This window comes from Lepidochelys kempii, chromosome 28 (assembly GCF_965140285.1).
Source record: "Lepidochelys kempii isolate rLepKem1 chromosome 28, rLepKem1.hap1, whole genome shotgun sequence".
In the NCBI taxonomy this organism is placed as follows: Eukaryota; Metazoa; Chordata; order Testudines; family Cheloniidae; genus Lepidochelys; species Lepidochelys kempii.
The window spans coordinates 8,125,360-8,147,676 of record NC_136407.1 but is presented as its reverse complement, the minus strand read 5'-3'; the positions used below and the strand labels follow the sequence as shown (position 1 = coordinate 8,147,676).

The 22,317-nt window shown below is 49.3% G+C and overlaps 1 protein-coding gene across 1 annotated transcript; it reads left to right on the top strand.

The window, feature by feature from the left end:
- The first annotated feature begins 3,774 nt into the window (after positions 1-3,774).
- LOC140904214 (uncharacterized) lies at positions 3,775-21,204 on the top strand. The gene is made up of 5 exons (XM_073326616.2): positions 3,775-4,943; positions 5,960-6,048; positions 6,658-6,784; positions 18,253-18,366; positions 18,704-21,204. Exons 1-5 carry the CDS (start codon positions 4,901-4,903, stop codon positions 20,335-20,337), a joined length of 2,007 nt encoding a protein of 668 aa, XP_073182717.1. The 5' UTR covers positions 3,775-4,900; the 3' UTR covers positions 20,338-21,204.
- The last annotated feature ends 1,113 nt before the right edge of the window (positions 21,205-22,317 follow it).

Genomic DNA, 22,317 nt, shown 5'->3' with positions numbered 1-22,317 from the left:
CCTAACCCTAACCCCCACCCTAAACCCTAAGCTAACCCTAACCCCTAACCCTAACAACCCCTGACCCTGACCCTCACCCCTCACCCTAACCCAACCCTAAAACCCTCACCCTGACCCCAAACCCTAACCCCATAATACCATGTTGTGTAGCTGAAGTAATGATTTAGCACGGGGATGCACTTAGCAGGGATAGGTGGTAGATAAGAGAAGGGTTTGTCTATTGGCTAAGGTTTCCGATGCACGAGGGCAACATGCTTTGCTAAAAGGTATATAATCTCTGTATAACCTGCATTCGGGGTCCCCTCCTGATTAGCAGGGGGGCACCATGCTCGAGCATAACAAACTTAGTATCTTTGGGAACTCTGCAGTTGTGGACTTTGTTCGTGTGCCTCAGCCTAGACTCGAACTGTGCGTGACCTATCAGGTATAATTCGCAGCAGTTCCTGTGCGTGACCTATTGGGTATAATTCACAGCAGTTCCTGTGCGTGACCTGTTGGGTATAATTCGCAGCAGTTTGTATGCGTGACCTGTCGGGTATAATTTGTAACATAGGATTAATAAGGAATGGGATAGAGAAAAACATGAATTTTTTTATACAAATCCAAGTGGCAGCCTCTAATGTCCTTGGACCACCATGGCTACTACAGCACTGCACATGGGATATTTTATATCTACCTCTGAGAATCGTGGAAGAAATAGGTCTAAAAAGAAATATTTGATAAAGAGAGAAAACCACCCAGATCTGAAGAGATTTTATATTAAGTGAGAATAGCGGAATAGTATATGGAATTTCAATAAACAGAGTAATAATCCCCCCCCCACACACACATTCACACGGGTAGCAGGGAGCCCTCTAGGGAGGTGCTTTAAGAGGATAAGTGAGGGGGGTATGGAGCAGGAAAACCCCCTGGCAGTGGGGAGGGGACAGCAGCAGGGGGGGGGGGGGCTGGTGACTTGCAGCTGAGGGGAGCTGCCTTGGGCAGTTGGGGGTAGCAGTAGCTGGGACTGTGTAACCTTGGGCTGGACAGTCTTTAGGGACTTTTTCCTCCTGTGCCCTTCCATGCCGTGTTGCTGGCAGAGAATGGCCACGCCATACCACCCCAGAGGCAGCTGTGTCTCACAGTGCTGCAAGCTGTACCCATTAGGCCCTGTCTCATTTGGGGAACGATTCAGGACAACAATTTTGCAATGAAAGAAAGAAAAATTACTGCAGGTCAAATGGGTGGGAAAATATCCGAAATCTGAGATTGTTAAATTAACATTTGAAAATTAGGGAGAAAATGGGGCAAAATTCTTTAAAGAATACAAAAAATGTCAATAATTGCTCCATCAGCACCAATCCTTCATGGAGCAGTTGCTGCCTTTACACCTGAAAGGAGACGTCCTTTCTCTGACTCCTGTCCATGGGGCGCATGGTAGTAAGTGGTGACCCACAGAAGCTGACTTGAGGCTGACGCAAAGTAAGCAAAGCCGAACCCGCCTCCTAGGGTACTGGCTTGGAAGTCGGTACGGCGGGTGGGCCTGGGCTCCGCGACATCAGTGGTTCTCAACCAGGGGTACAGGTACCCCTGGGGGTACACAGAGGTCTTCCAGAGGGTACATCAACTCATCTAGATATTTCCCTGGTTTTACAACAGGCGACATAAAAAGCACGAGTGACGTCAGTCCAAACTAATTTTTGCACAGTACGACGTGTGTGCGCCGCCCTGTATACCACACACTGAAACGTAAGTACAATATTTACATTCCAGTGGGTTTATTTTATAATTATGTAACCCTTCTGCCAGGCCAAGTTGATAGCAGCAAGGGCCGGATTCAGTACACAGGGGTTCCCTCTCATCAAAGCAAATGCAAAAACTGGCTCGAGCCCTCACCCAGTGACCCGGGAAAATCTTACACACCCCCTGGGCGCCTCAAAGAGGCAATACTTCCCCTCTCGCAAGCACAGAGTTTTGGTGTAGTAGAGAATCTTTAATAACATGAGGTAAACAACATCAGCATTAAATTGGGGAAACACCACAACTAGTGTTCATTAACCAAACCATGAGCAAAGACCCACCCCAGCAAATTGGGCCACATCCTTTCCCTCGGGTTCTTGAGTCCCAGAACCCAAACGTCTCTTGAGTCCAGCAATCCACAAATCACCCAAAGTTCAAAAAGTCCAGCCCCAGAGTTCAAACTTCATCTGCAGAGTGTTACTCCCCAGTCTGGCTAAAATGTGCCTGTGTGTGGGGGAAAGAGGTAAGGGACACCTTACGTGTCCTGAAGCTGACTGCCCCACAGGGCTCTGCTCCGCTCCGCTGTCTCACAAACGGCTCCGCTCCACCACGACTGGCTCCGCTCTGCACAGCTTGCCGTCCCACGAACAGCTCTGCTCAGCTCGCCGTCTCATGAACGGCTCCACTCTGCACAGCTCACCTCGCCGTCTCACAAACACTCCGCCAGCCTATCCACGAACAGCACTACTGCACTCTAGTTCTGCCGGCTCCCCACTACTTGACACAGTGCTCAGTGATTTCAGCTCATAGTAGTGGGAGCCTTAATGCTGGTGCACCATGAGGCCAAAGTGAATTCAGCACAGTACCTGTAGCAAGACTCTTAATAGACCCAAAATTAGCTCTGACATTCTACAGTGGAGAGAGACAGAGGTGCAACTGGTGTTTCAGGCCCTCACAAAGAGGCCCACACCACCAGGTACAAATACCTGTCTCAATCCCCCCCGCTCAATTCACAGAGTTTTGGAACCCATGTCCCTTGCCTAGCAAGTGCTACTTAATTGATGGTGAGTCCCTCCATCATAACAAAAGCCCAAGTACAGTTCCAAGCACAGTTCCCATAATCAGGGTAATAACAATTTATTCTTCCCGCCCCAATAACAGAGACACTGGGGATCCCACAGCAGCCAAAGTGACCATTTGGGCAGTTATGGCCTCATTCTAGGCAGGGTGGGTGTGCCTATGCAAATGAGATCAGCCCCTGAAGTTCTTTTCCACAACTTGCCACACCTCACCACCAGATGCCAGGGTGGAGCTCATCCTGACTCTGCTGACAATTATAGGGTCCACATGAGCAAGTCAGCCATGCCCAGTCCCGGGGGCTGCAACACGTGGGCATGTCTGTATCTGACACCTGGGGGACAGGAGACGCAGCCAACGCCTGGAAGGGGACAGTCACCTGCAAAGGGAGCCCCAGCCCCCAGCTACCCATCCCTGGCTCGGCCCCTCAGCCAGGAGACCCCGCCCCCAGCACGATCCCTGGCCCCCCACTGCCACGAGCCGGGCGGGGCCGGTCGCTCCCCCTGGCCGCGGGGGGAGCCGGGGGGGAGGGGGCGTTCCTAGGGGCGCTGCCCGGACCCCGGGGAGCAGCAGGGCGGGGCCCGGAGACTCCGGGGCTGAGGCTCCCCACGGAGCGCAGCGGCCCGGCCGAGGCCGCCAGGGTCCAGGCTCCGCCCCAGGGACACGAGCGGGGGGGCGGGGCCAGGCTGACCCGGCGCCCTCCCTTACCGGGGCTCGAGCGAGAGGCGCCCCGCCACAGCAGAATGCGAGGTGCGCTTCGACTCCCCTCAGAGCGGAAGTGACGCGCCCCACTACCAAGGCAACGACCGTACCCAGCCGCAGGAAGCGGAAGTGACTCATAACCCCGCCCTCCGGCGCCGTCCCTCCTGGGGCAGGCTGAGAAGCGCAGGTCTCTCGCTCACGCTCGGCCTTCTACTGGCGGATTGGGGGTGCGCGTCAGAACGGCCCGCCTCTCCCCGCTCCCTGATTGGCGGAGAGACGCCGGGGCCGGCGCTGGGGGTGGGGAGTCTCAGCCCTGGGGCTTGGCCTTGCTGCCGGTCCGCGGGCTCCGGGCAGCGCCGCTGGGAGCGGGAGCCGCGGGGAAACCTGAGCGGAGACGAAAAGCCCCTCGGCCCCCCTCCCCCCGTTATTGGGAACCCGGCGGGCGGCTCGGCCCTGGGGTCGCTGTTACCCCTGCCCCGCCCCCCGGGTCCTGCCCCTGCCCCTGCCCGGCGGCGCCTCCCCTCTGGCCTAGCCTGCCCCTCGCCCCGTCCCGGCCTCTGCCCCGCAGCCTCTCCCCTGCCCTTGCCTCCAGCGGCTTCACCGCTACCCGCGCTCCGCCGCCTATTTCCGCCCCTTGCTCCGACTCTACCCGTTTGAGGCCCCGGCAACAGCCAGGGCGTCCGCTGCAGCCCGTGGTACCGACGAGCACGCTTAGGCCTTGGGGGAGCAGCCAGCCCAGCAGCGCTCAGCGCCCTGCCCGTCCGCCGCCGCGGCCACGGAGCTAGCGCCGCCGTGAGGAGAGCCTGCTCCGGCTGGGGACACGGGTCTCGATCCTGCGTCCCCCCAGCCTTTGCCCCCGTCCCACAGCTTTGTGCCCGCAGTTGCAGCTCCCGCTAGTTGCAGCCCTGGGAGCGATGGGTCCTGGGAAGAAAGAGGCAGGACTTGCAGAGAACAAAGCACAGAGATCAGTCGCCGGGCAGCACGTGGGGGCGGGTGCTCTGTAAAATACAAGACGCTGCTCCCTCAGTCCGTTGCCTTATTGGAAACCCCGGACGAGCAGCTGCTGCTTCCCCAGCAGGGTCTGTGCTGGGGAGAGACCTTCGTTAAAGCTCGTTCCCTGCCCAGCCGAGGGTGGGACTAGCCCCCCGTGCAGCCCCGGACTCCGCCAATATCAACTCCGGAGCCAGGGACTCCAGGTGACTGAGAGAGACCTTGGGGAAAGTGCTGGGGACGGGCAAGCAAGTGACTTTCTGCCCAAGGGATTCTCAGATGTTGCAGACGCTGGGAATCTGCTCCCTAGTTGTTAACGTGCCCGCCAGAAGCGTTGGAGCTGCCAGAACAATAGCGGAGCTGCTGTTCTCAGCTGCAGCCAGGATCTGCCCCAGGCACAACTGGGATTCCGATGGGGAAAGAAGTGGTTCCCCTTTGTGTGACTGGAGGTGGAGGTATCAGGAGGGGAAGAGATGGGGGAAAGCCAGAGTTGCAGGGAGGGGAAAGACAGTGTGAAATGTGGTAGATTGAACTGTCTTTGTGCAGTCAGGAAATGGGGGGAGGGGTAAACAGGGGGAGGGAATGGCATCCTTTTCCTGTTTATGCCACTTCCCTCTGAAATATTGATTAAAAATTCCTTCTAGTTCTTCCCCTTTTCTCTCTCATTATCACATATGGATAAAAAATCTTTGGAGATTTCCACCTTTTCCCTAAAATTATTGACTCTCAATTCTCTCATTTTATGTTATTTTCTCCATAATTCTCAAATAATTTAAATTCTCTTCAGATTGGGAGACTTTTCCCACCCATTTTATCTGCAGCCATTTGTCCTTGTTTAGGTGAGAAATTGTTGTCCTGACTCCTGAGTCATTCCCTAAAAGGGATCTGCGGTTAGTGGGTGCTGTTTGGGGGAGCCCTCAGACACAGCTGCCTCTAGGGTGGGGAGGGGATGGCTGTTCTCTGTTAGCAACAGGGCATGGAAGGGGTACTTTTCTAGCATTTTGTTCAGAGACTTTGTTACTGGGAGACTATGGCCTTGTCTACACTAAAGGGAAAAGTCAATCTAAGCTATGCAATTTGAATTACATGAATAGCATAGCTTAGATCTACTTACTGCGGGGGCCACACTACGTGATGTCGACGGGAGACGCTCTTCCATCGACTCCCCTTACTCTTCTCGATCAGGTGGAGTACAGGAGTTGATGGGAGAGCGATCAGCGGTTGATTTAGTGGGTCAATTTAGCGATCCTCTGGTAAGTGTAGACAAGCCCTTAAAAATGTGTCTGTGGGCTTAGCCCTGGTGGGAGGAGCCAGGTCTACCCTATAATAAAGTGACCAAGCATTTTCCCAGCATGGCAGAATCTAGGATATCTGTTTGCTGAGAAAAAGCCGGGTGGGAGCAGGAATCATAATGTGAAATTAACTTACGCCAGTTCTGAAACATCTGCAGTTGCCCTTCTCACCCTGCCAGGCTGCAGAATGACGTCCATGTTTCGCTCCAGCTCATCCCATCTTCCCATGGGACAGGGAAGAGAAATGGCTGAAATGGAGCCAGTTCAGGTAGGGATTATTGGACGGTTTGCTGGTGGGTTCCTCCTGGAGGGAGAGGGACAGCAAATGGGGTGGAGAAAGGGAGGAGGCCAGGCAAACCTGCTGGGACTTTGAAAATATGTGGCTTAGATTCTAGGAACAGACCCATGAGGTTGAAAGGTGGAAATGCCCTAATTTGTGGAAGAGGAAACAACCCACTTAGATGGGGCTAGGAAAATTGACCAGATTCCCAGTGCTGGAGCCTGACCTGACTAAACAATGGTGGCTTTGAGATATGAAGGGGGCACCCACCAGTGTGGCTTAGGGGAGATGCCCCTCCCATCATATCCAGCTCCTCACAATGAGGAGGGTGTTGGGCTTCCTACCAGGGAGCTCTCCCTGGACCCTGTGAGGGGCTCCATCTCCTGTATCAGTCTCTGGCTAGTAGATGTGTGATGGATCTGCCAGGACAGAGAGAGACAAGGGGCTTCCTGTTTGTTTCCTCACCCTGGTGTGGGGTGAGACTCTGTTGACTGCAGACCTCCAAGAGCTTCCATTTGATTAGCTCCGTTTCCCCAATGAATAGTGGTGTTCTGGCTGGGGCAGCAAATACTGAGTGGGGGGCTCTTGCTCTTTCAGGGGCCGGTGACCTTTGAGGAGGTGGCTGTGTATTTCACCAAGGAAGAGGGGGCTCTGCTGGACCCCACTCAGAGAGCCCTCTACAGAGACGTCATGCAGGAGAACTATGAGAATGTGACCTTGCTGGGTAAGGATTCCTGTCCCCTCGGTTCTTATCAGGGGAAATGAAGAGTTCAGGTTCACATCACCCCCACAATGCAACCTCAACTCTGCCCTGTTTCAGCAACATCCCAACATGCTAGTAACACGCATATTAGCACTCTGCCCTCCCCAGCTACAGAACACTTTGGAAACAGAGCACAGGAGCAGTATAGCATAAAGTCTAACATCTTCTTTTTGTTAATGCAAAACTTGGATATAGGTCCTATGTAGGGAACAGAAGCTTCTGACACCTCTCTGGCTGTCAAACACAGCCTATGGCACACAAACCATCTCAGACTTATAAAGTGATATCACCCCTCTCCCCAAGGATTCCTTTTCAGTCATTGCTTTCACTTTGCTCTGACTGAACCCTGGAGACCACTAACACATATGTCACCAGGCTGCTGACAATCTCTGGGACAAGCACACACCCTTGTGCACCTTCACTGACACAACCTACAACACTCAGCATGGAAATGAGGCATACTTGGACCCTCAAGGTTCAAATGCACCTCTCTGCATATCACAGTCACAGCTCTGTCAAACTGCTCCAACTAATCCCTCCATCATCCAATTACAGCTGACTCAGTGTACACTAAATGCTGGTATTCCAATCTCTGGAACACAATACAAACAGTGACATGTTATTTTAGTCCTTCTTTGTCTCTGTTATAGATTTATAGACTTTTTTGGCCAGAAAGGACTATTAGGTCATTTAGGCTGAGCTCTTCTATAAGACAAGACACAGAATTGCATCCATTTACTGCTGTATTGAGCTGAATACCTTGTGTTTGACTAAATCGTCTTCCAGAAAGGCATCCAGTCTTGACTCTAAAACTTCCTGAGATGGAGAATTCTCCACTTCCCTTGGTAGTTTGTAAACCTTTGCACCAGCCTTACTGAACCATTCCCAGTGGCTAGTGCCAATTCCAGGGCTATGGAAGGGGCAGAGCCAAGGTTGTGTTGCAGGTGTGGCATGTACTTTAACTCTTCATTTCATAGTTTTTAGAGGTTTAAGTTTAGGTGCCATGCACATGCTGAAAGGACATGATTCAGCTCAGGGCAATTTGAACTTTGCATGATTGTAGTTTATGGGTTTATTTAATTACCTTGATTTTTTTAATGTGTTTTTTTTGCCACTATAACTGTGTCTACCCTAGAGCTTTTGCTAGCCTAGCTATGTTGATTTTTGACATTCCTAACTGACAGCTATTCTGGCAAAAATTTTAAGTGCAGACTGGGAAAGAATGTGCATGTGAATTTTAGATCACTTTAAAATATTACTCTTAACCCTAACATTTTGGTATCAGAGGGCAGAACTTCCTAGAAGAATATCTCCAGGATGCATGACACACATTGTCTGAAAGGTAGCAGAAGTAGGGCTCAGTCTCAAATTCATGACTGTAAATCCGGTTCAATGGCCACAGCATATCCCCTTGAGCCAACCTTTTACTATGACAGCAGATTTCTGGAAATCCTCTAGCAGTTCATAGAGATTTCGTCTTGCTGCACTAGTGCATTTCAATGGCATTGACTCATCAGTTTAGCTTGTGCTGTTCTAAATTCCAGATTCTACAGTTATTAACTTTTTTCACTGCTGGTATCCCAAAGAGGCAGTAGGTGCCATGTATTAACTGAAATAAATGCTAAGTTACTGAGATCAGTTGGGAGACCATGAGAACCATAGTTTCAGCCCCAGCTCCGTGGGAGACAAAATTACAAGAGCAAGATAATTTTATAAAAAGCTGTGTAGGATGTGTGTGGGCGGGGGGGGGGGGGGGGCTCTATTTTAGGAACCTCTTGATCAAATAATCTTATATTTGGACAATTAGGTCTTCCCTGAATGCCCATGAAAAATTTGTCCAATCTGAATAAACGTGAATTTGAGAGTAGTTAGAATAGTTGGTCTTTAAACAGAAAATAATGCTTCCATTGAGCTAGCTCCTGCCTCTCGGGGCAGTGGATGAGCTCTGCCAATGGGGGAACCCTTCCCATTGCTGTAGGGAGTGGCTACACTGACGCATTACAGCAGTGCGGCTACAGTATTTCAAGGGTAGACAAGCCCTGAGATACGACATTCAGTGACACCCCAGTCCCTCCTATTCCTTACTGCACTGAACCCACCAGCCCATGCTCAATGGTCCCAGCTTTCCTACAACTCTCTTTGTCTCTGGGTTTCTCTCTGTGAATAAGAAGCCGATCCAAGGTGACTTCTTTTATGGCTGGTGTCTTAACTTTCTGGGACATGGAGTTTCTATCTCTGTGCTTTAGGAGCCCCTTTGATGAGCAGTGTCTGGCTGTGTGTTTTCCCAGATAGGGTTCCCAGCTCTTCAGGATTGGCCTGGAGTCTCCAGGAATTAAAGATTAATCTTTAATTAAAGATTGTCATGTGATGAAATCTCCAGGAATACATCCAACCAAAATTGGCAACCCTATTCCCAGCAGAAATGGGGAAAGTTAAATCCATAAGGACATAAGAATGGCCATACTGGGTCAGACCAAAGGTCCATCCAGCCCAGTATCCTGTCTGCCAACAGCGGCCAATGCAGGTGCCCCAGAGGGAATGAACCTAACAGATAATGATCAAGTGATCTCTCTCCTGCTATCCATTGCCACCCTCTGACAAACAGAGGCTAGGGACACCATTCCTTACCCATCCTGGCTAATAGCCATTAATGGATTTAACCTCCATGAATGTATCTAGTTCTCTTTGAAACCCTGTTATAGTCCTAGCCTTCACAACCTCCTCAGGCAAGGAGTTCCACAGGTTGACTGTGCGCTGTGTGAAGAAGAACTTCCTTTTATTTGTTTTAAACCTGCTGCCCATTAATTTCAATTGGTGGCCCGTAGTTCTTATATTATGGGAACAAGTAAATCACTTTTCCTTATTCCCTTTCTCCACACCACTCATGATTTTATAAACCTCTATCATATCCCCACTTAGTCTCCTCTTTTCCAAGCTGAAAAGTCCTAGTGTCTTTAATCTCTCCTCATTATGGGACCTGTTCCAAACCCCTAATCGTTTTAGTTGCCCTTCTCTAAACCTTTTCTAGTGCCACTATATCTTTTTTGAGATGAGGAGACCACATCTGTGCGCAGTATTCAAGGTGTGGACAAACCATGGATTTATATGAGGGCAATAAGATATTCTCTATTGTTGCGGTTCAGTGATGAGACAGAACACAGCTTTATGCAAGCAAACAGGCTGGTCAGCGGAGATGGGCTGTTCTGCCCCCCCTGCCTTCCACCTTCTCCTTTTATTATATTTCTCCCCCTAAGCATTACACACTGCTACACAAAGGAATGTATGACGTTGATTCATATGCTTAGTTACCATCCTCTATCTACTACAATCCTGGTTCTCAGGCCTTGAGCCCAGGCTAAAGAAACCTCCCACAGTTGCTGTCCAAACAATCAAGTTCTCAGGGTTCATATCTAGCCCTTGTCCTTGGATAGAGCAATGTGTGCATTGCTTCTAGGAAACAGTCAGGGTGTGCCCCGCCTGCTTCCAGGTGGAATAGCTAGACATTAACCCTTCATCTCCCCTTTTTTGTTTATTGAAGTTGGCCATCTCATGGTAGCCGCCAATTTGTTTTGTCATGCTATTTAACTCCCAGACAGACAAGGACATAACCTGGGGAGCTTTCCAGGGCAAAATTTTACAAAGTCTTAACAAGGAAGGAATACATTGTACACAGCAACAACAAAAAATAAGCCCAATGATTACAAACACAAAATAACCAAAAACTTAACATCTGCAATATAATCATCTAAAAGGGGTACACTTCTTTTACTACAATTGTAACCAACAAAAGGCAATATAAGTATCATTCTACTAAGACAGCAAAGGGTGCCATCACTTAAATTTGCAGGAATATAATTAAAGGTGCATGAACCACAAGTAAAAACCCATCCTGATGGTAGGATGATATGGCCATAATTATATGAAACATTAACAGCATGGGAACAATTTAAAAGGGATTGAGAAATTTTTTGACAGCCCAATGGCACCTTTGTACTAGTGCAGTTAACTACACGCGCACAGGTGACATTGTGAGCCCCGGCCGGGTACGGTGTGTGAAGGGATATAGCCGTGCGAGGCAGAATATAGTTGGCCGGGCCCCAATTAGCCATGCTAGAGTACTGGGAGAAAAGATTAGCATAAGCAGAGAACAGTGTCTTATTCTCCTTCGGACTTGTAACGGGGGAGGCGCTTCCGAGCCAACCCCTACAGGAAATAGCAGGCACAAAAGGCACACAATCATTACAGAATTAGCAGTGATTTGGGCGAGAATCGCCACAAACAAAGTCTTAGGAGTTTCTGGCTGCTGATCTGCTGCCAGTTTTCGTTGAGCCGTGGCGACCAATGCTTTTACTGCTCCCCATGTCACGGGCTGGCTTGGGATGCTACGCCTCCTCCGTTTCCGTCCCGCCGTTGTCGACTCGGGGGGCAACGCGGTCTCCTCCAAGGTCAGCTGAAACTCTGGTATGGGATTCGACAGCCCCTGGTGCCATGCCATGTTGTTTAAGTGCTGGTCGCACGCACCGGGCTGGAACCCACAACGGTCCTGCAGGGAGAGACACAGCAGCATATCCCCGACCCCAAGTGATTAGAGGTGCTGGGCCCAGCCACTGTGGATCGGGCAGCTGACGGTAAAAGACACGCGGTCTTTCCAGTACCTCAGATTTGTGAAAATGCCGATCCGCAGGGGTCTGCTGATCTGCATTCAGTGTTAAATTATTTAAAGTAAACAAGAGGATATACATTTGTTGTTGAATGTCTCCTAAGGTTCGGAGATGCAGCTCCCCTTGTTTTAATTGTTTATCTAGCAAGGTTTTGAGTGTGCGATTGGCACGTTCAACAATGGCTTGGCCCGTGGAATTATAAGGGATTCCGTGTTTAAGACGGACGTCCCAGCGGGCACAAAAGGTGGAGAGGGCTGCAGAGCAGTAGGCTGGGGCATTATCTGTTTTAATTTGGCAAGGGCGACCCATAACAGAAAAGCAGGCCAGCAAATGGTGAATAACTTTGTTAGTGGCTTCCCCACGTTGTGGGGTTGCCCAAAGGAAGCCTGAATAAGTATCAACGGAAACATGTAAAAATGAATAGGGGCGGAATTGTGGTACATGAGTAACATCCATTTGCCACAGCTGATTTGCTGCGGTACCTTGGGGGTTAACGGCATAAGAAAAAGTAGGAGCAGCAGCAGCACAGTGGGGGCAGGAACGAACAATGGAACGTGCATGATCAGCAGGAATGTGAAACTGCCGGGCCAAAACAGAGGCAGACTGATGAAAAAAGGCATGGCTTTCAATGGGGTCAGAAAAAAGGGAATTTACCTGACCACGCAACGCGCGATCGGCGCGTGCATTGCCCTCAGTGAGTGGCCCAGGCAGGGGGGTATGACTGCGAATATGAGCAACAAAGTAAGGGAAATGACGAGTGGCAAGAAGATGCTGTAAAGACAAAAACAGGCGAAGGAGGTCTGCATCAACCTGAGGGGTAATGAGGGCAAGGGGTAAATGATCAATTACCTGATAAACATAATGGGTATCCACAATTAAATTAAAGGGACAATCAGCAAAAGGTTGAAAGGCCAAAATAACAGCAGCTAATTCTGAACGCTGTGCAGAACGCTGAGGCAGTGTAAAACGAGAATGCCAACGAGGGGGGTCACCCAACTGATAAGTGACTACACCTCGGTGGGGAGAGCCATCAGATGTTAATATCGAGGGTGGTGTCTAACTTTGTAAGTAAATCACGGCCCCAAATATTGAGGTGGACAGGGAGCACAAAAGGGCGGATTGTAGCAAGGGCACGGCCTCCTGGTTTAGAGACCGTGACCCAAGACAAACTTTGGCGCCCAGGTTTGCTACCCCCAATCCCCCACAACTCTTTAGAAGGAACCGTAGGCCAAGTAACCGGCCACTCCAGATCACGAATCACTGTAACGTCAGCTCCAGTGTCCACCAGCCCTGTAAAAGGAACATCATTTAAAAGAAGTGTTAACTGAGGTTTCGAGGGGCGGACTGACATTGTCAGAGCAACAAGTGGAGAAGACGCGCTGTGAGATGGCGAGTGAGACAACGTCGATCCAAAGCCTCCTCCACCCCGAGTTCGATCCTCGGCAGCTGGCACCTGATAGGGGACTAAAATCAACTGTGCAATTGACCGTCCACGCGGGAGCGACTGTGGAAGGTGAGTCCACACCTGAACCTTAATAATGCCAGTGTAATCAGCATCAATGACCCCTGGAATGACAAAAAAGCCCTGTTTCCCAGCATGTGAGCGAGGGAGAACAAGACCTACAAAGCCGGCAGGGAGAGGTCCCATCACCTGTGTAGGTATGGCACAGACCTCCCCTGGCAGCTGAAAGTCAGTGTCCTCCTGCATGATCAAATCAAGCCCTGCACTTCCAGCAGTCGCTGCCCTCATAGAGTCTACGGATTCCAAGGCAGAGGAGCGATTGCCTGAGTAGGAAACACCCCCATTTGGCCCTGGGTTTGGGGGGGACCCGTCGCGCGGTTTCCCGACCCGCTACGACACTGATTAGCCCAGTGATAACCTTTCCCACACTTGGGGCACTTCTTTGAGGGTCGGGCTGGTGCCTTAGATGAGCGGCACTCCCGCTGAAAATGACCCTCCTTTCCACAGCAGTAACAGCGCTTCCCCTCCTTCCCAGTTTTTCTGAGGGCGGCAGCCAGAACTCCAGGCTTGTGGGCTTGTGTGCCAATGTTCTGGCACGCCCGCAGCATGTCTGAGAGCTCTAAAATACCAGAGACTTGTGCTGCCTGGAGAGCACGGTGGCAATCCTCATTTGCATTTTCAACTGCCAATTTTAACAGGAGCTCGTGAGCTGCCTCAGTGTTATCCACCTGTCGGAGGATAGCCTCCTGCAATCTGTTGGTAAAATCCAAAAAGGACTCTAAGGCACCCTGACGGATACTGACAAAGCTTTTGGTAGGCTTGCCTGAATCCGGGACCTTCTTGAAAGCATGCTGGGCACAGGTGGAAATAATGGGGAAGACGGCCTGAGAGAGTTGAGACTGCATCTCAATAGTAGCAAACTGGCCCTCCCCTGCCAAATGCTCATAAATGATACCTTGCTCTCTATATACCTGGGCTTGGCGTTCTGCCATCTGCCGATACTCACTAAGCCAAATAACATACTGACTGGGTGACAACATCATGTGCAGCAGCGTTTTCCAATCCTCAGGGATTAGGGAGTACCCAGCACCCATCCCTTCAATGAGACCACGCACAAAGGTGCTAGTCAGGCCAAATTCACGAATTGTTTTCTTTACCTCTCTAACCACCGAGTATGGCAGAGTGGTCCAGGTGCCCACGGGGTTGCCCTGGTCATCATTCTGCCAGGTCACCGGGCAAACGGAGACCAGATCAGCCAGCTCCTCTGCTGTAAGATCTGATCGAGCTTTCGCTGCGTGAACCATTTGTTGCACCAGCGAAAGCTTCTGAGCAGATGCAGATGACTCTCCGGGGGGCCCCACGCGGGGAGGGTGATCACACACCGGCTCCGGTGGGGAAGGCCAGGGAGGCGGTGGTAATAGAGGCACTGGGGGCGAAGCAGGGGGAGGGATGGCTGCAGGAGCGGACGGGGGTGGCAGGATCGGCAGCTCCTCTGTTGGTGCTAGAGAGGGCCTTTCCGAGGCAACACGCTGTGTCGCATCGCCAGGAGGGGGGATGGCTGCAGGGGCGGACGGGGGCGGCGAGAGCACCAGCCTCGCGAGGGAGGGTCTGTCCGAGGCGACACGCTGTACCACGTCACGGCAGAGGTGCCAGGCATGTAAAGCCTGCACGGGTGCCCGAGGCTCTTTGTGCAATGTCTGGCCCAATCGCTCCCAGTCCGCTAGCTTAAGGCTTCCGGCTTCAGGATACCACGGGCACTTGGCACGCACCTCCTGTAGCAGGAGAGTGAGTTCTCGAGCCGGGCAGTCATGCTGAGCCTTACGCAGCAAATACTGCAGCTCATTGTGGTGTTGCACTTGCAAAGCAGAGAGGGAGCTTCCCATACTTACCACAATGAAAAATACTCACCGGGATCCACGAAGTGGATGAGTGACGTGTCTGAAACCCTTGCCGGGCGAGGTGAGTGCTGAGGGCCCCACGTTGGGCGCCAGTTGTTGCGGTTCAGTGATGAGACAGAACACAGCTTTATGCAAGCAAACAGGCTGGTCAGCGGAGATGGGCTGTTCTGCCCCCCCTGCCTTCCACCTTCTCCTTTTATTATATTTCTCCCCCTAAGCATTACACACTGCTACACAAAGGAATGTATGACGTTGATTCATATGCTTAGTTACCATCCTCCATCTACTACAATCCTGGTTCTCAGGCCTTGAGCCCAGGCTAAAGAAACCTCCCACAGTTGCTGTCCAAACAATCAAGTTCTCAGGGTTCATATCTAGCCCTTGTCCTTGGATAGAGCAATGTGTGCATTGCTTCTAGGAAACAGTCAGGGTGTGCCCCGCCTGCTTCCAGGTGGAATAGCTAGACATTAACCCTTCACTCTATCTTATTCTCTATCCCTTTTTTAATGATTCCTAACATCCTGTTCGCTTTTTTGACTGCCGCTGCACACTGTGTGGACATCTTCAGAGAACTATCCATGATGACTCCAAGATCTCTTTCCTGATTAGTTGTAGTTAAATTAGCCCCCATCATATTGTATGTATAGTTGGGGTTATTTTTTCCAATGTGCATTACTTTACATTTATCCACATTAAATTTCATTTGCCATTTTGTTTCCCAATCACTTAGTTTGTGAGATCTTTTTGAAGTTCTTCACAGTCTGCTTCGGTCTTAACTATCTTGAGCAGTTTAGTATCGTCTGCCAACTTTACCTCCCCACTGTTCACCCCTTTCTCCAGATCATTTATGAAAAAGTTGAATAAGATTTATCCTAGGACTGACCGGTGGGGAACACCACTAGTTTACCCCTCTCCATTCTGAAAATTTACCATTTATTCCTACCCTTTGTTCCCTGTCTTTTAATCAGTTCTCAGTCCATGAAAGGATCTTCCCTCTTATCCCATGACAACTTAATTTACATAAGAGCCTTTGGTGAGGGACCTTATCAAAGGCTTTCTGGAAATATAAGTACACTATGTCCACTGGATCCCCCTTGTCCACATGTTTGTTGATGCCTTCAGAGAACTCTAATAGATTAGTAAGACATGATTTCCCTTTACAGAAACCATGTTGACTTTTGCCCAACAATTTATGTTCTTCTATGTGTCTGACAATTTTATTCTTTACTATTTTTTCAACTAATTTGCCCGGTACTGACGTTAGACTTACCGGTCTGTAAATGCCGGGATCACCTCTAGAACCCTTTTTAAATATTGATGTTATATTAGCTATCTTCCAGTCATTGGTTAGAGAAGCTGATGTAAAGGAAAGGTTACAAATCATAGTTAATAGTTCCGCAATTTCACATTTGAGTTCTTTCAGAACTCTTGGGTGAATGCCATCTGGTCCCGGTGATTTGTTACTGTTAAGTTTATCAATTCATTCCAAAACCTCCTCTAATGACACTTCAATCTGTGACAATTCCTCAGATTTGTCAGCTACAAAGGACGGCTCAGGTTTGGGAATCTCCTGAACATCCTCAGCTGTGAAGAGTGAAGCAAAGAATTCATTTAGTTTCTCCGCAATGACTTTATCGTCTTTAAGTGCTCCTTTTGTATCTCGATTGTCTCGGGGCCCCACTGGTTATTTAGCAGGCTTCCTCCTTCTGATGTACTTAAAAAACAGTTTGTTAATACCTTTTGAGTTTTTGGCTTTTCTTATTACATTTTTACATTTAATTTGGCAGTGTTTATGCTCCTTTCTATTTACCTCACTAGGATTTGACTTCCACTTTTTAAAGATGCCTTTTTATCTCTCACTGCTTCTTTTACATAGTTGTTAAGCCATGGTGGCTCTTCTTTAGTTCTTTTACTGTGTTTTTTAATTTGGGGTATACATTTAAGTTGGACCTCTATTATGGTGTCTTTGAAAAGTGTCCATGCAGCTTGCAGGGATTTCACTCTAGTCACTGTACCTTTTAATTTCTGTTTAACTAACCTCCTCATTTTTGCATAGTTCCCCGTTCTGAAATTAAATGCCACAGTGTTGGGCTTCTGAGGTGTTCTTCCCACCACAGGAATGTTAAATGATAATCATGTTATGGTCACTATTTCCAAGCGGTCCTGTTATAGTTACCTCTTGGACCAGATCCTGCACTCCACTCAGGACTAAATCGAGAACTGCCTCTTCCCTTGTGGGTTCCTGTACCAGCTGCTCCAAGAAGCCGTCAATTAAAGTATCAAGAAATTTTGTCTCTGCATTTCGTCCTGAGGTGACATGTACCCAGTCAATATGGGGATAATTGAAATCCCCCACTGTGATGGAATTCTTTATTTTGATAGCCTCTCTAATCTCCCATAGCATTTCATGGTCACTCTCACTGTCCTGGTCAGGTGGTCGATAATAGATCCCTACTGTTATATTCTTATTAGAGCATGGAATTACTATCCATAGAGATTCTATGGAACATGTGGATTCATTTAAGATTTTTACTTCTTTTGATTCTACATTTTCTTTCACATATAATGCCACACCCCCCTCCCTCACCCCCACGACCTGTTCCCTCATAAGTAAGGCTATGATTTAGTCACAGAGGTTGCGGAAATCAGGGAATCCGTGACTTCCAAAGACCTCTCTGACTTCAGCCTGCGGAGGTCAGGAGCTGTGGAGTACCCCCCACCTGCCGTGGGGGAACCCCGCAGCTTCCAGCCACCACGGGAAGCCCTGAGCTCCTGGGCAGCAAGGGGAACCCCGCAGCTCCAGGCTGCCAAAGGAAGCCACAAGTTCCCAGCCGCTGCAGGCAGCGGGGCCCCCGGAGCTGCAGGCAGTGGGGATACCCTGCGGCTCCTGGCCGCTGCAGGTGGCGGGGGAACCCAGCAACTCCACACTGTCGCAGGTGGCAGAGACCCCGCCAGAGCTCCAAGCCACCGCAGGCGGCGGAGCTCCCAGCTGCTGCAGGCAGTGTGGGGCCTGCAGCATCCAGCCACAGCGGGTGGGGGAACCTGGAGCTGTGACACCCAATGGGCGGTAGGGGCCCCGGAGCTCCCAGCCAGCCCGCAGCTGCCCAGCTATCACAGGCAATGTGGGGACCTGCAGATCCCCATTTTGTCAGGGATATTTTTAGTAAAAGTCATGGACAGGTCATGACATCCGTGAATTTTTCTTTATTTCCCGTGACCTGTCCGTGACTTTTACTAAAAATATCCCTGACAAAATCTTAGCCTTACTCATGCACATTTGAGCACCTAGAGAGCTGCCCCCAGGATTTTACTAGTTAAAATGGGCTGGGGTTAAAGTAATAGACTCTTCTTTGTGATGAATGTCCCATGAATTCCCCTGATCTCCCTTGTTTTCTTTCCCCTGAACAGGATTTCCAGTTTCCAAACCTGATGTGGTCTCCCAGCTGGAACAAGGGGAGGAGCCATGGGTCCTGGATCTCCAGGGCTCTGAGGAAAGGGGAATCCCGAGAAGTGTCTGCATAGGTGAGGAATCATTAAATCAATTCTAGAACTCTCAGTGCCTGAAAGAAACAGCTGGGACTCCCTAAAGAGACCCTATGAGCTCTTGGAGTTTAGGATTATCCCCAGGAGGCATTTTATCCTCAGGGCAGCTATCACAAATGGCTTCCTATGGCTCCTGCTTTGTTCCCTCCCTGATGGGAGGTGGAGGCAGAATCGCTTCCCTCCTCTCTCCCATATGGAGAAGAGTTTTAGAGTATTCAGCTACTAGGGTTTTTTTTTCTGTCTCTCCACCTCTAATTTTGGTTTGTTTTCCCCTTTTCCATCCCTGTTTCTGAGGTTCCTCTCTCTATCCGAGCAGGTGCTGGGATGTTGAGTGAGAATGAGGAGCAGAATCCTCAGCAGGAAGATGGCGAGCAAGTGGAACCACATGGGGGATTATCACAAAGATCCCAAGGGAATGTGTCCAGGCATCGTGTGCAGGGAAGAGCCTGTGAGAGTGAGCACAGGCCAGAGAGGGAGCAGAGAAACCAGCTCAGGGAGAAAGAGGGTAAATCCATTTATTGTCAAGGAACTCACAAGGATCTCAAGCAAATCACAGCCCAGCAGATAAAACCTACAGGAGAGAGAAAAAACACATGCACTGAGTGTGGGAAAAACTTTACTCTGAACTCCACCCTCATTAGACATCAGAGGATCCACATGGGAAAGAGCCTCTATGAATGCTGTGAGTGTGGGAAACAGTTCAGTGAGAAATCAAACCTTATTAAACATCAGACAAGCCATACAAGAGAGAGATCCTATCAGTGTTATGAGTGCAGGAAAAGCTTCAGTCAGTGCTCATCCCTTCTTAGACATCAGAGGATCCACATGGGAGAGAGACCATATGAATGTTGTGAGTGCGGGAAAAGCTTCACTGTCAAATCAGATCTTAATAAACATCAGAGGATCCACACAGGAGAGCGTCCCTATGAATGCTATGAATGTGGGAAAAAGTTCACTTGGAGATCAGCGCTTATTAATCATCAGAGAATCCACACAGGAGAGCGACCCTATAAATGCTGTGAGTGTGGGAAAACGTTCCGTCAGAGCTCAGGCCTTATTAATCATCAGAGAATCCACACAGAAGAGTACCTCTATGAATGCTGTGAATGCGGGAAACAGTTCGGTAAGATTTCAAAACTTATTAAACATCAGACAAGCCACACAAGAGTGACACCCTATGAATGCTGTGAGTGCAGGAAAAGCTTCACTAAGAGCTCATCCCTTATTAGACATCAGAGGATTCACGCAGGAGAGAGACCATATGAATGTTGTGAGTGTGGGAAACGCTTCACTGCCAGATCAGATCTTAATAAACATCAGAGGATCCACACGGGAGAGCGCCCCTATGAATGCTGTGAGTGTGGGAAAAAGTTCACTTGGAGCTCAGCGCTTATTAATCATCAGAGAATCCACACAGGAGAGCGCCCCTATGAATGCTGTGAGTGCGGGAAAACGTTCCTTCAGAGCTCAGGCCTTATTAATCATCAGAGAATCCACACAGAAGAGCACCTATATGAATGCTGTGAGTGCGGAAAACAGTTCAGTAAGAAATCAAAACTTATTAAACATCAGACAAGCCACACAAGAGTGACACCCTATGAATGCTGTGAGTGCAGGAAAAGCTTCACTCGGAGTTCATCCCTTATTAGGCATCAGAAGATCCACACAGGAGAGAGACCATATGAATGCTGTGAGTGTGGGAAATGCTTCACTGTCAAATCAGACCTTAGTAAACATCAGAGGATCCACACGGGAGAGCGCCCGTATGAATGCTGTGAGTGTGGGAAACGGTTCACTTGGAGCTCAGTGCTTATTAATCATCAGAAAATCCACACAGGAGAGCGACCCTATGAATGCTGTGAGTGCGGGAAAAGTTTCATCCGGAGCTCACACCTTAATAGACATCAGACCCTTCACAAGGGAGATATACAGCATAAAAACTTTATGTAGGGCAGAGAAAATACATTTTTAAAAGGACATTTGCTAATTCTTACATAGTGACCTTTTAGGGCTGTTTGCACCATTTGCATCACCATGTTCTCTCACTCTCTCAGGTGAGTTGCCCACTTTTCCTTTTGCAGGTCACCCTTCTCTGGGATGAATCCTGTGGTCCTTACTCCTAATTCTTTTCTCCTGTGAGTCGTGGGAGTGTCTCTCCCTCCTGCCAGGAATATCCATCAGCCCCAGCTGGGGGAAATGGGGGTGACCTCAAGTAACTACACTGAGCAAAAATCGACCTTGGCTTTGTCTTCTCTAGGATTTTCCATGGAGTTGGCCTGCTTGAGGTAGCTATCGTAATGTAAACACACAGACAGCTTTGCCGTGTTGACATAGCCCAGGCACAATGGTTGGGGTTAGCTAGCACCTTCCGCTTTGACCTGTCCTAATCGACAGCAATATTCATACTCTGAACAAGCCCTGAGCATCACATTCATACAGTAACCCTACTAGCGGAGTGATTGTTAGTCACCAGGTTCCCCCTTTGGCAACAGATTCTCATTCTCAGTTGTTCTCATGCTGGTTCAGGTTGTGCTGGACAGCAGGTGGTCCATTCTTTTCACCATTTTTCATATTTAAAATATCATAGAATCATAGAATCATAGAATATCAGGGTTGGAAGGGACCCCAGAAGGTCATCTAGTCCAACCCCCTGCTCAAAGCAGGACCAATTCCCAGTTAAATCATCCCAGCCAGGGCTTTGTCAAGCCTGACCTTAAAAACCTCTAAGGAAGGAGATTCTACCACCTCCCTAGGTAACGCATTCCAGTGTTTCACCACCCTCTTAGTGAAAAAGTTTTTCCTAATATCCAATCTAAACCTCCCCCACTGCAACTTGAGACCATTACTCCTCGTTCTGTCATCTGCTACCATTGAGAACAGTCTAGAGCCATCCTCTTTGGAACCCCCTTTCAGGTAGTTGAAAGCAGCTATCAAATCCCCCCTCATTCTTCTCTTCTGCAGGCTAAACAATCCCAGCTCCCTCAGCCTCTCCTCATAACTCATGTGTTCCAGTCCCCTAATCATTTTTGTTGCCCTTCGCTGGACTCTCTCCAATTTATCCACATCCTTCTTGAAGTGTGGGGCCCAAAACTGGACACAGTACTCCAGATGAGGCCTCACCAATGTCGAATAGAGGGGAACGATCACGTCCCTCGATCTGCTCGCTATGCCCCTACTTATACATCCCAAAATGCCATTGGCCTTCTTGGCAACAAGGGCACACTGCTGACTCATATCCAGCTTCTCGTCCACTGTCACCCCTAGGTCCTTTTCTGCAGAACTGCTGCCTAGCCATTCGGTCCCTAGTCTGTAGCTGTGCATTGGGTTCTTCCGTCCTAAGTGCAGGACCCTGCACTTATCCTTATTGAACCTCATCAGATTCCTTTTGGCCCAATCTTCCAATTGGTCTAGGTCCTTCTGTATCCTATCCCTCCCCTCCAGCGTATCTACCACTCCTCCCAGTTTAGTATCATCCGCAAATTTGCTGAGAGTGCAATCCACACCATCCTCCAGATCATTTATGAAGATATTGAATAAAACCGGCCCCAGGACCGACCCTTGGGGCACTCCACTTGATACCGGCTGCCAACTAGACATGGAGCCATTGATCACTACCCGTTGAGCCCGACAATTTAGCCAGCTTTCTACCCACCTTATAGTGCATTCATCCAGCCCATACTTCCTTAACTTGGTGACAAGAATACTATGGGAGACCGTGTCAAAAGCTTTGCTAAAGTCAAGAAACAATACATCCACTGCTTTCCCTTCATCCACAGAACCAGTAATCTCATCATAAAAGGCGATTAGATTAGTCAGGCATGACCTTCCCTTGGTGAATCCATGCTGGCTGTTCCTGATCACTTTCCTCTCATGCAAGTGCTTCAGGATTGAAAATATATTTCAGTATAACAAAGAAGAGGAGCAGGAGTG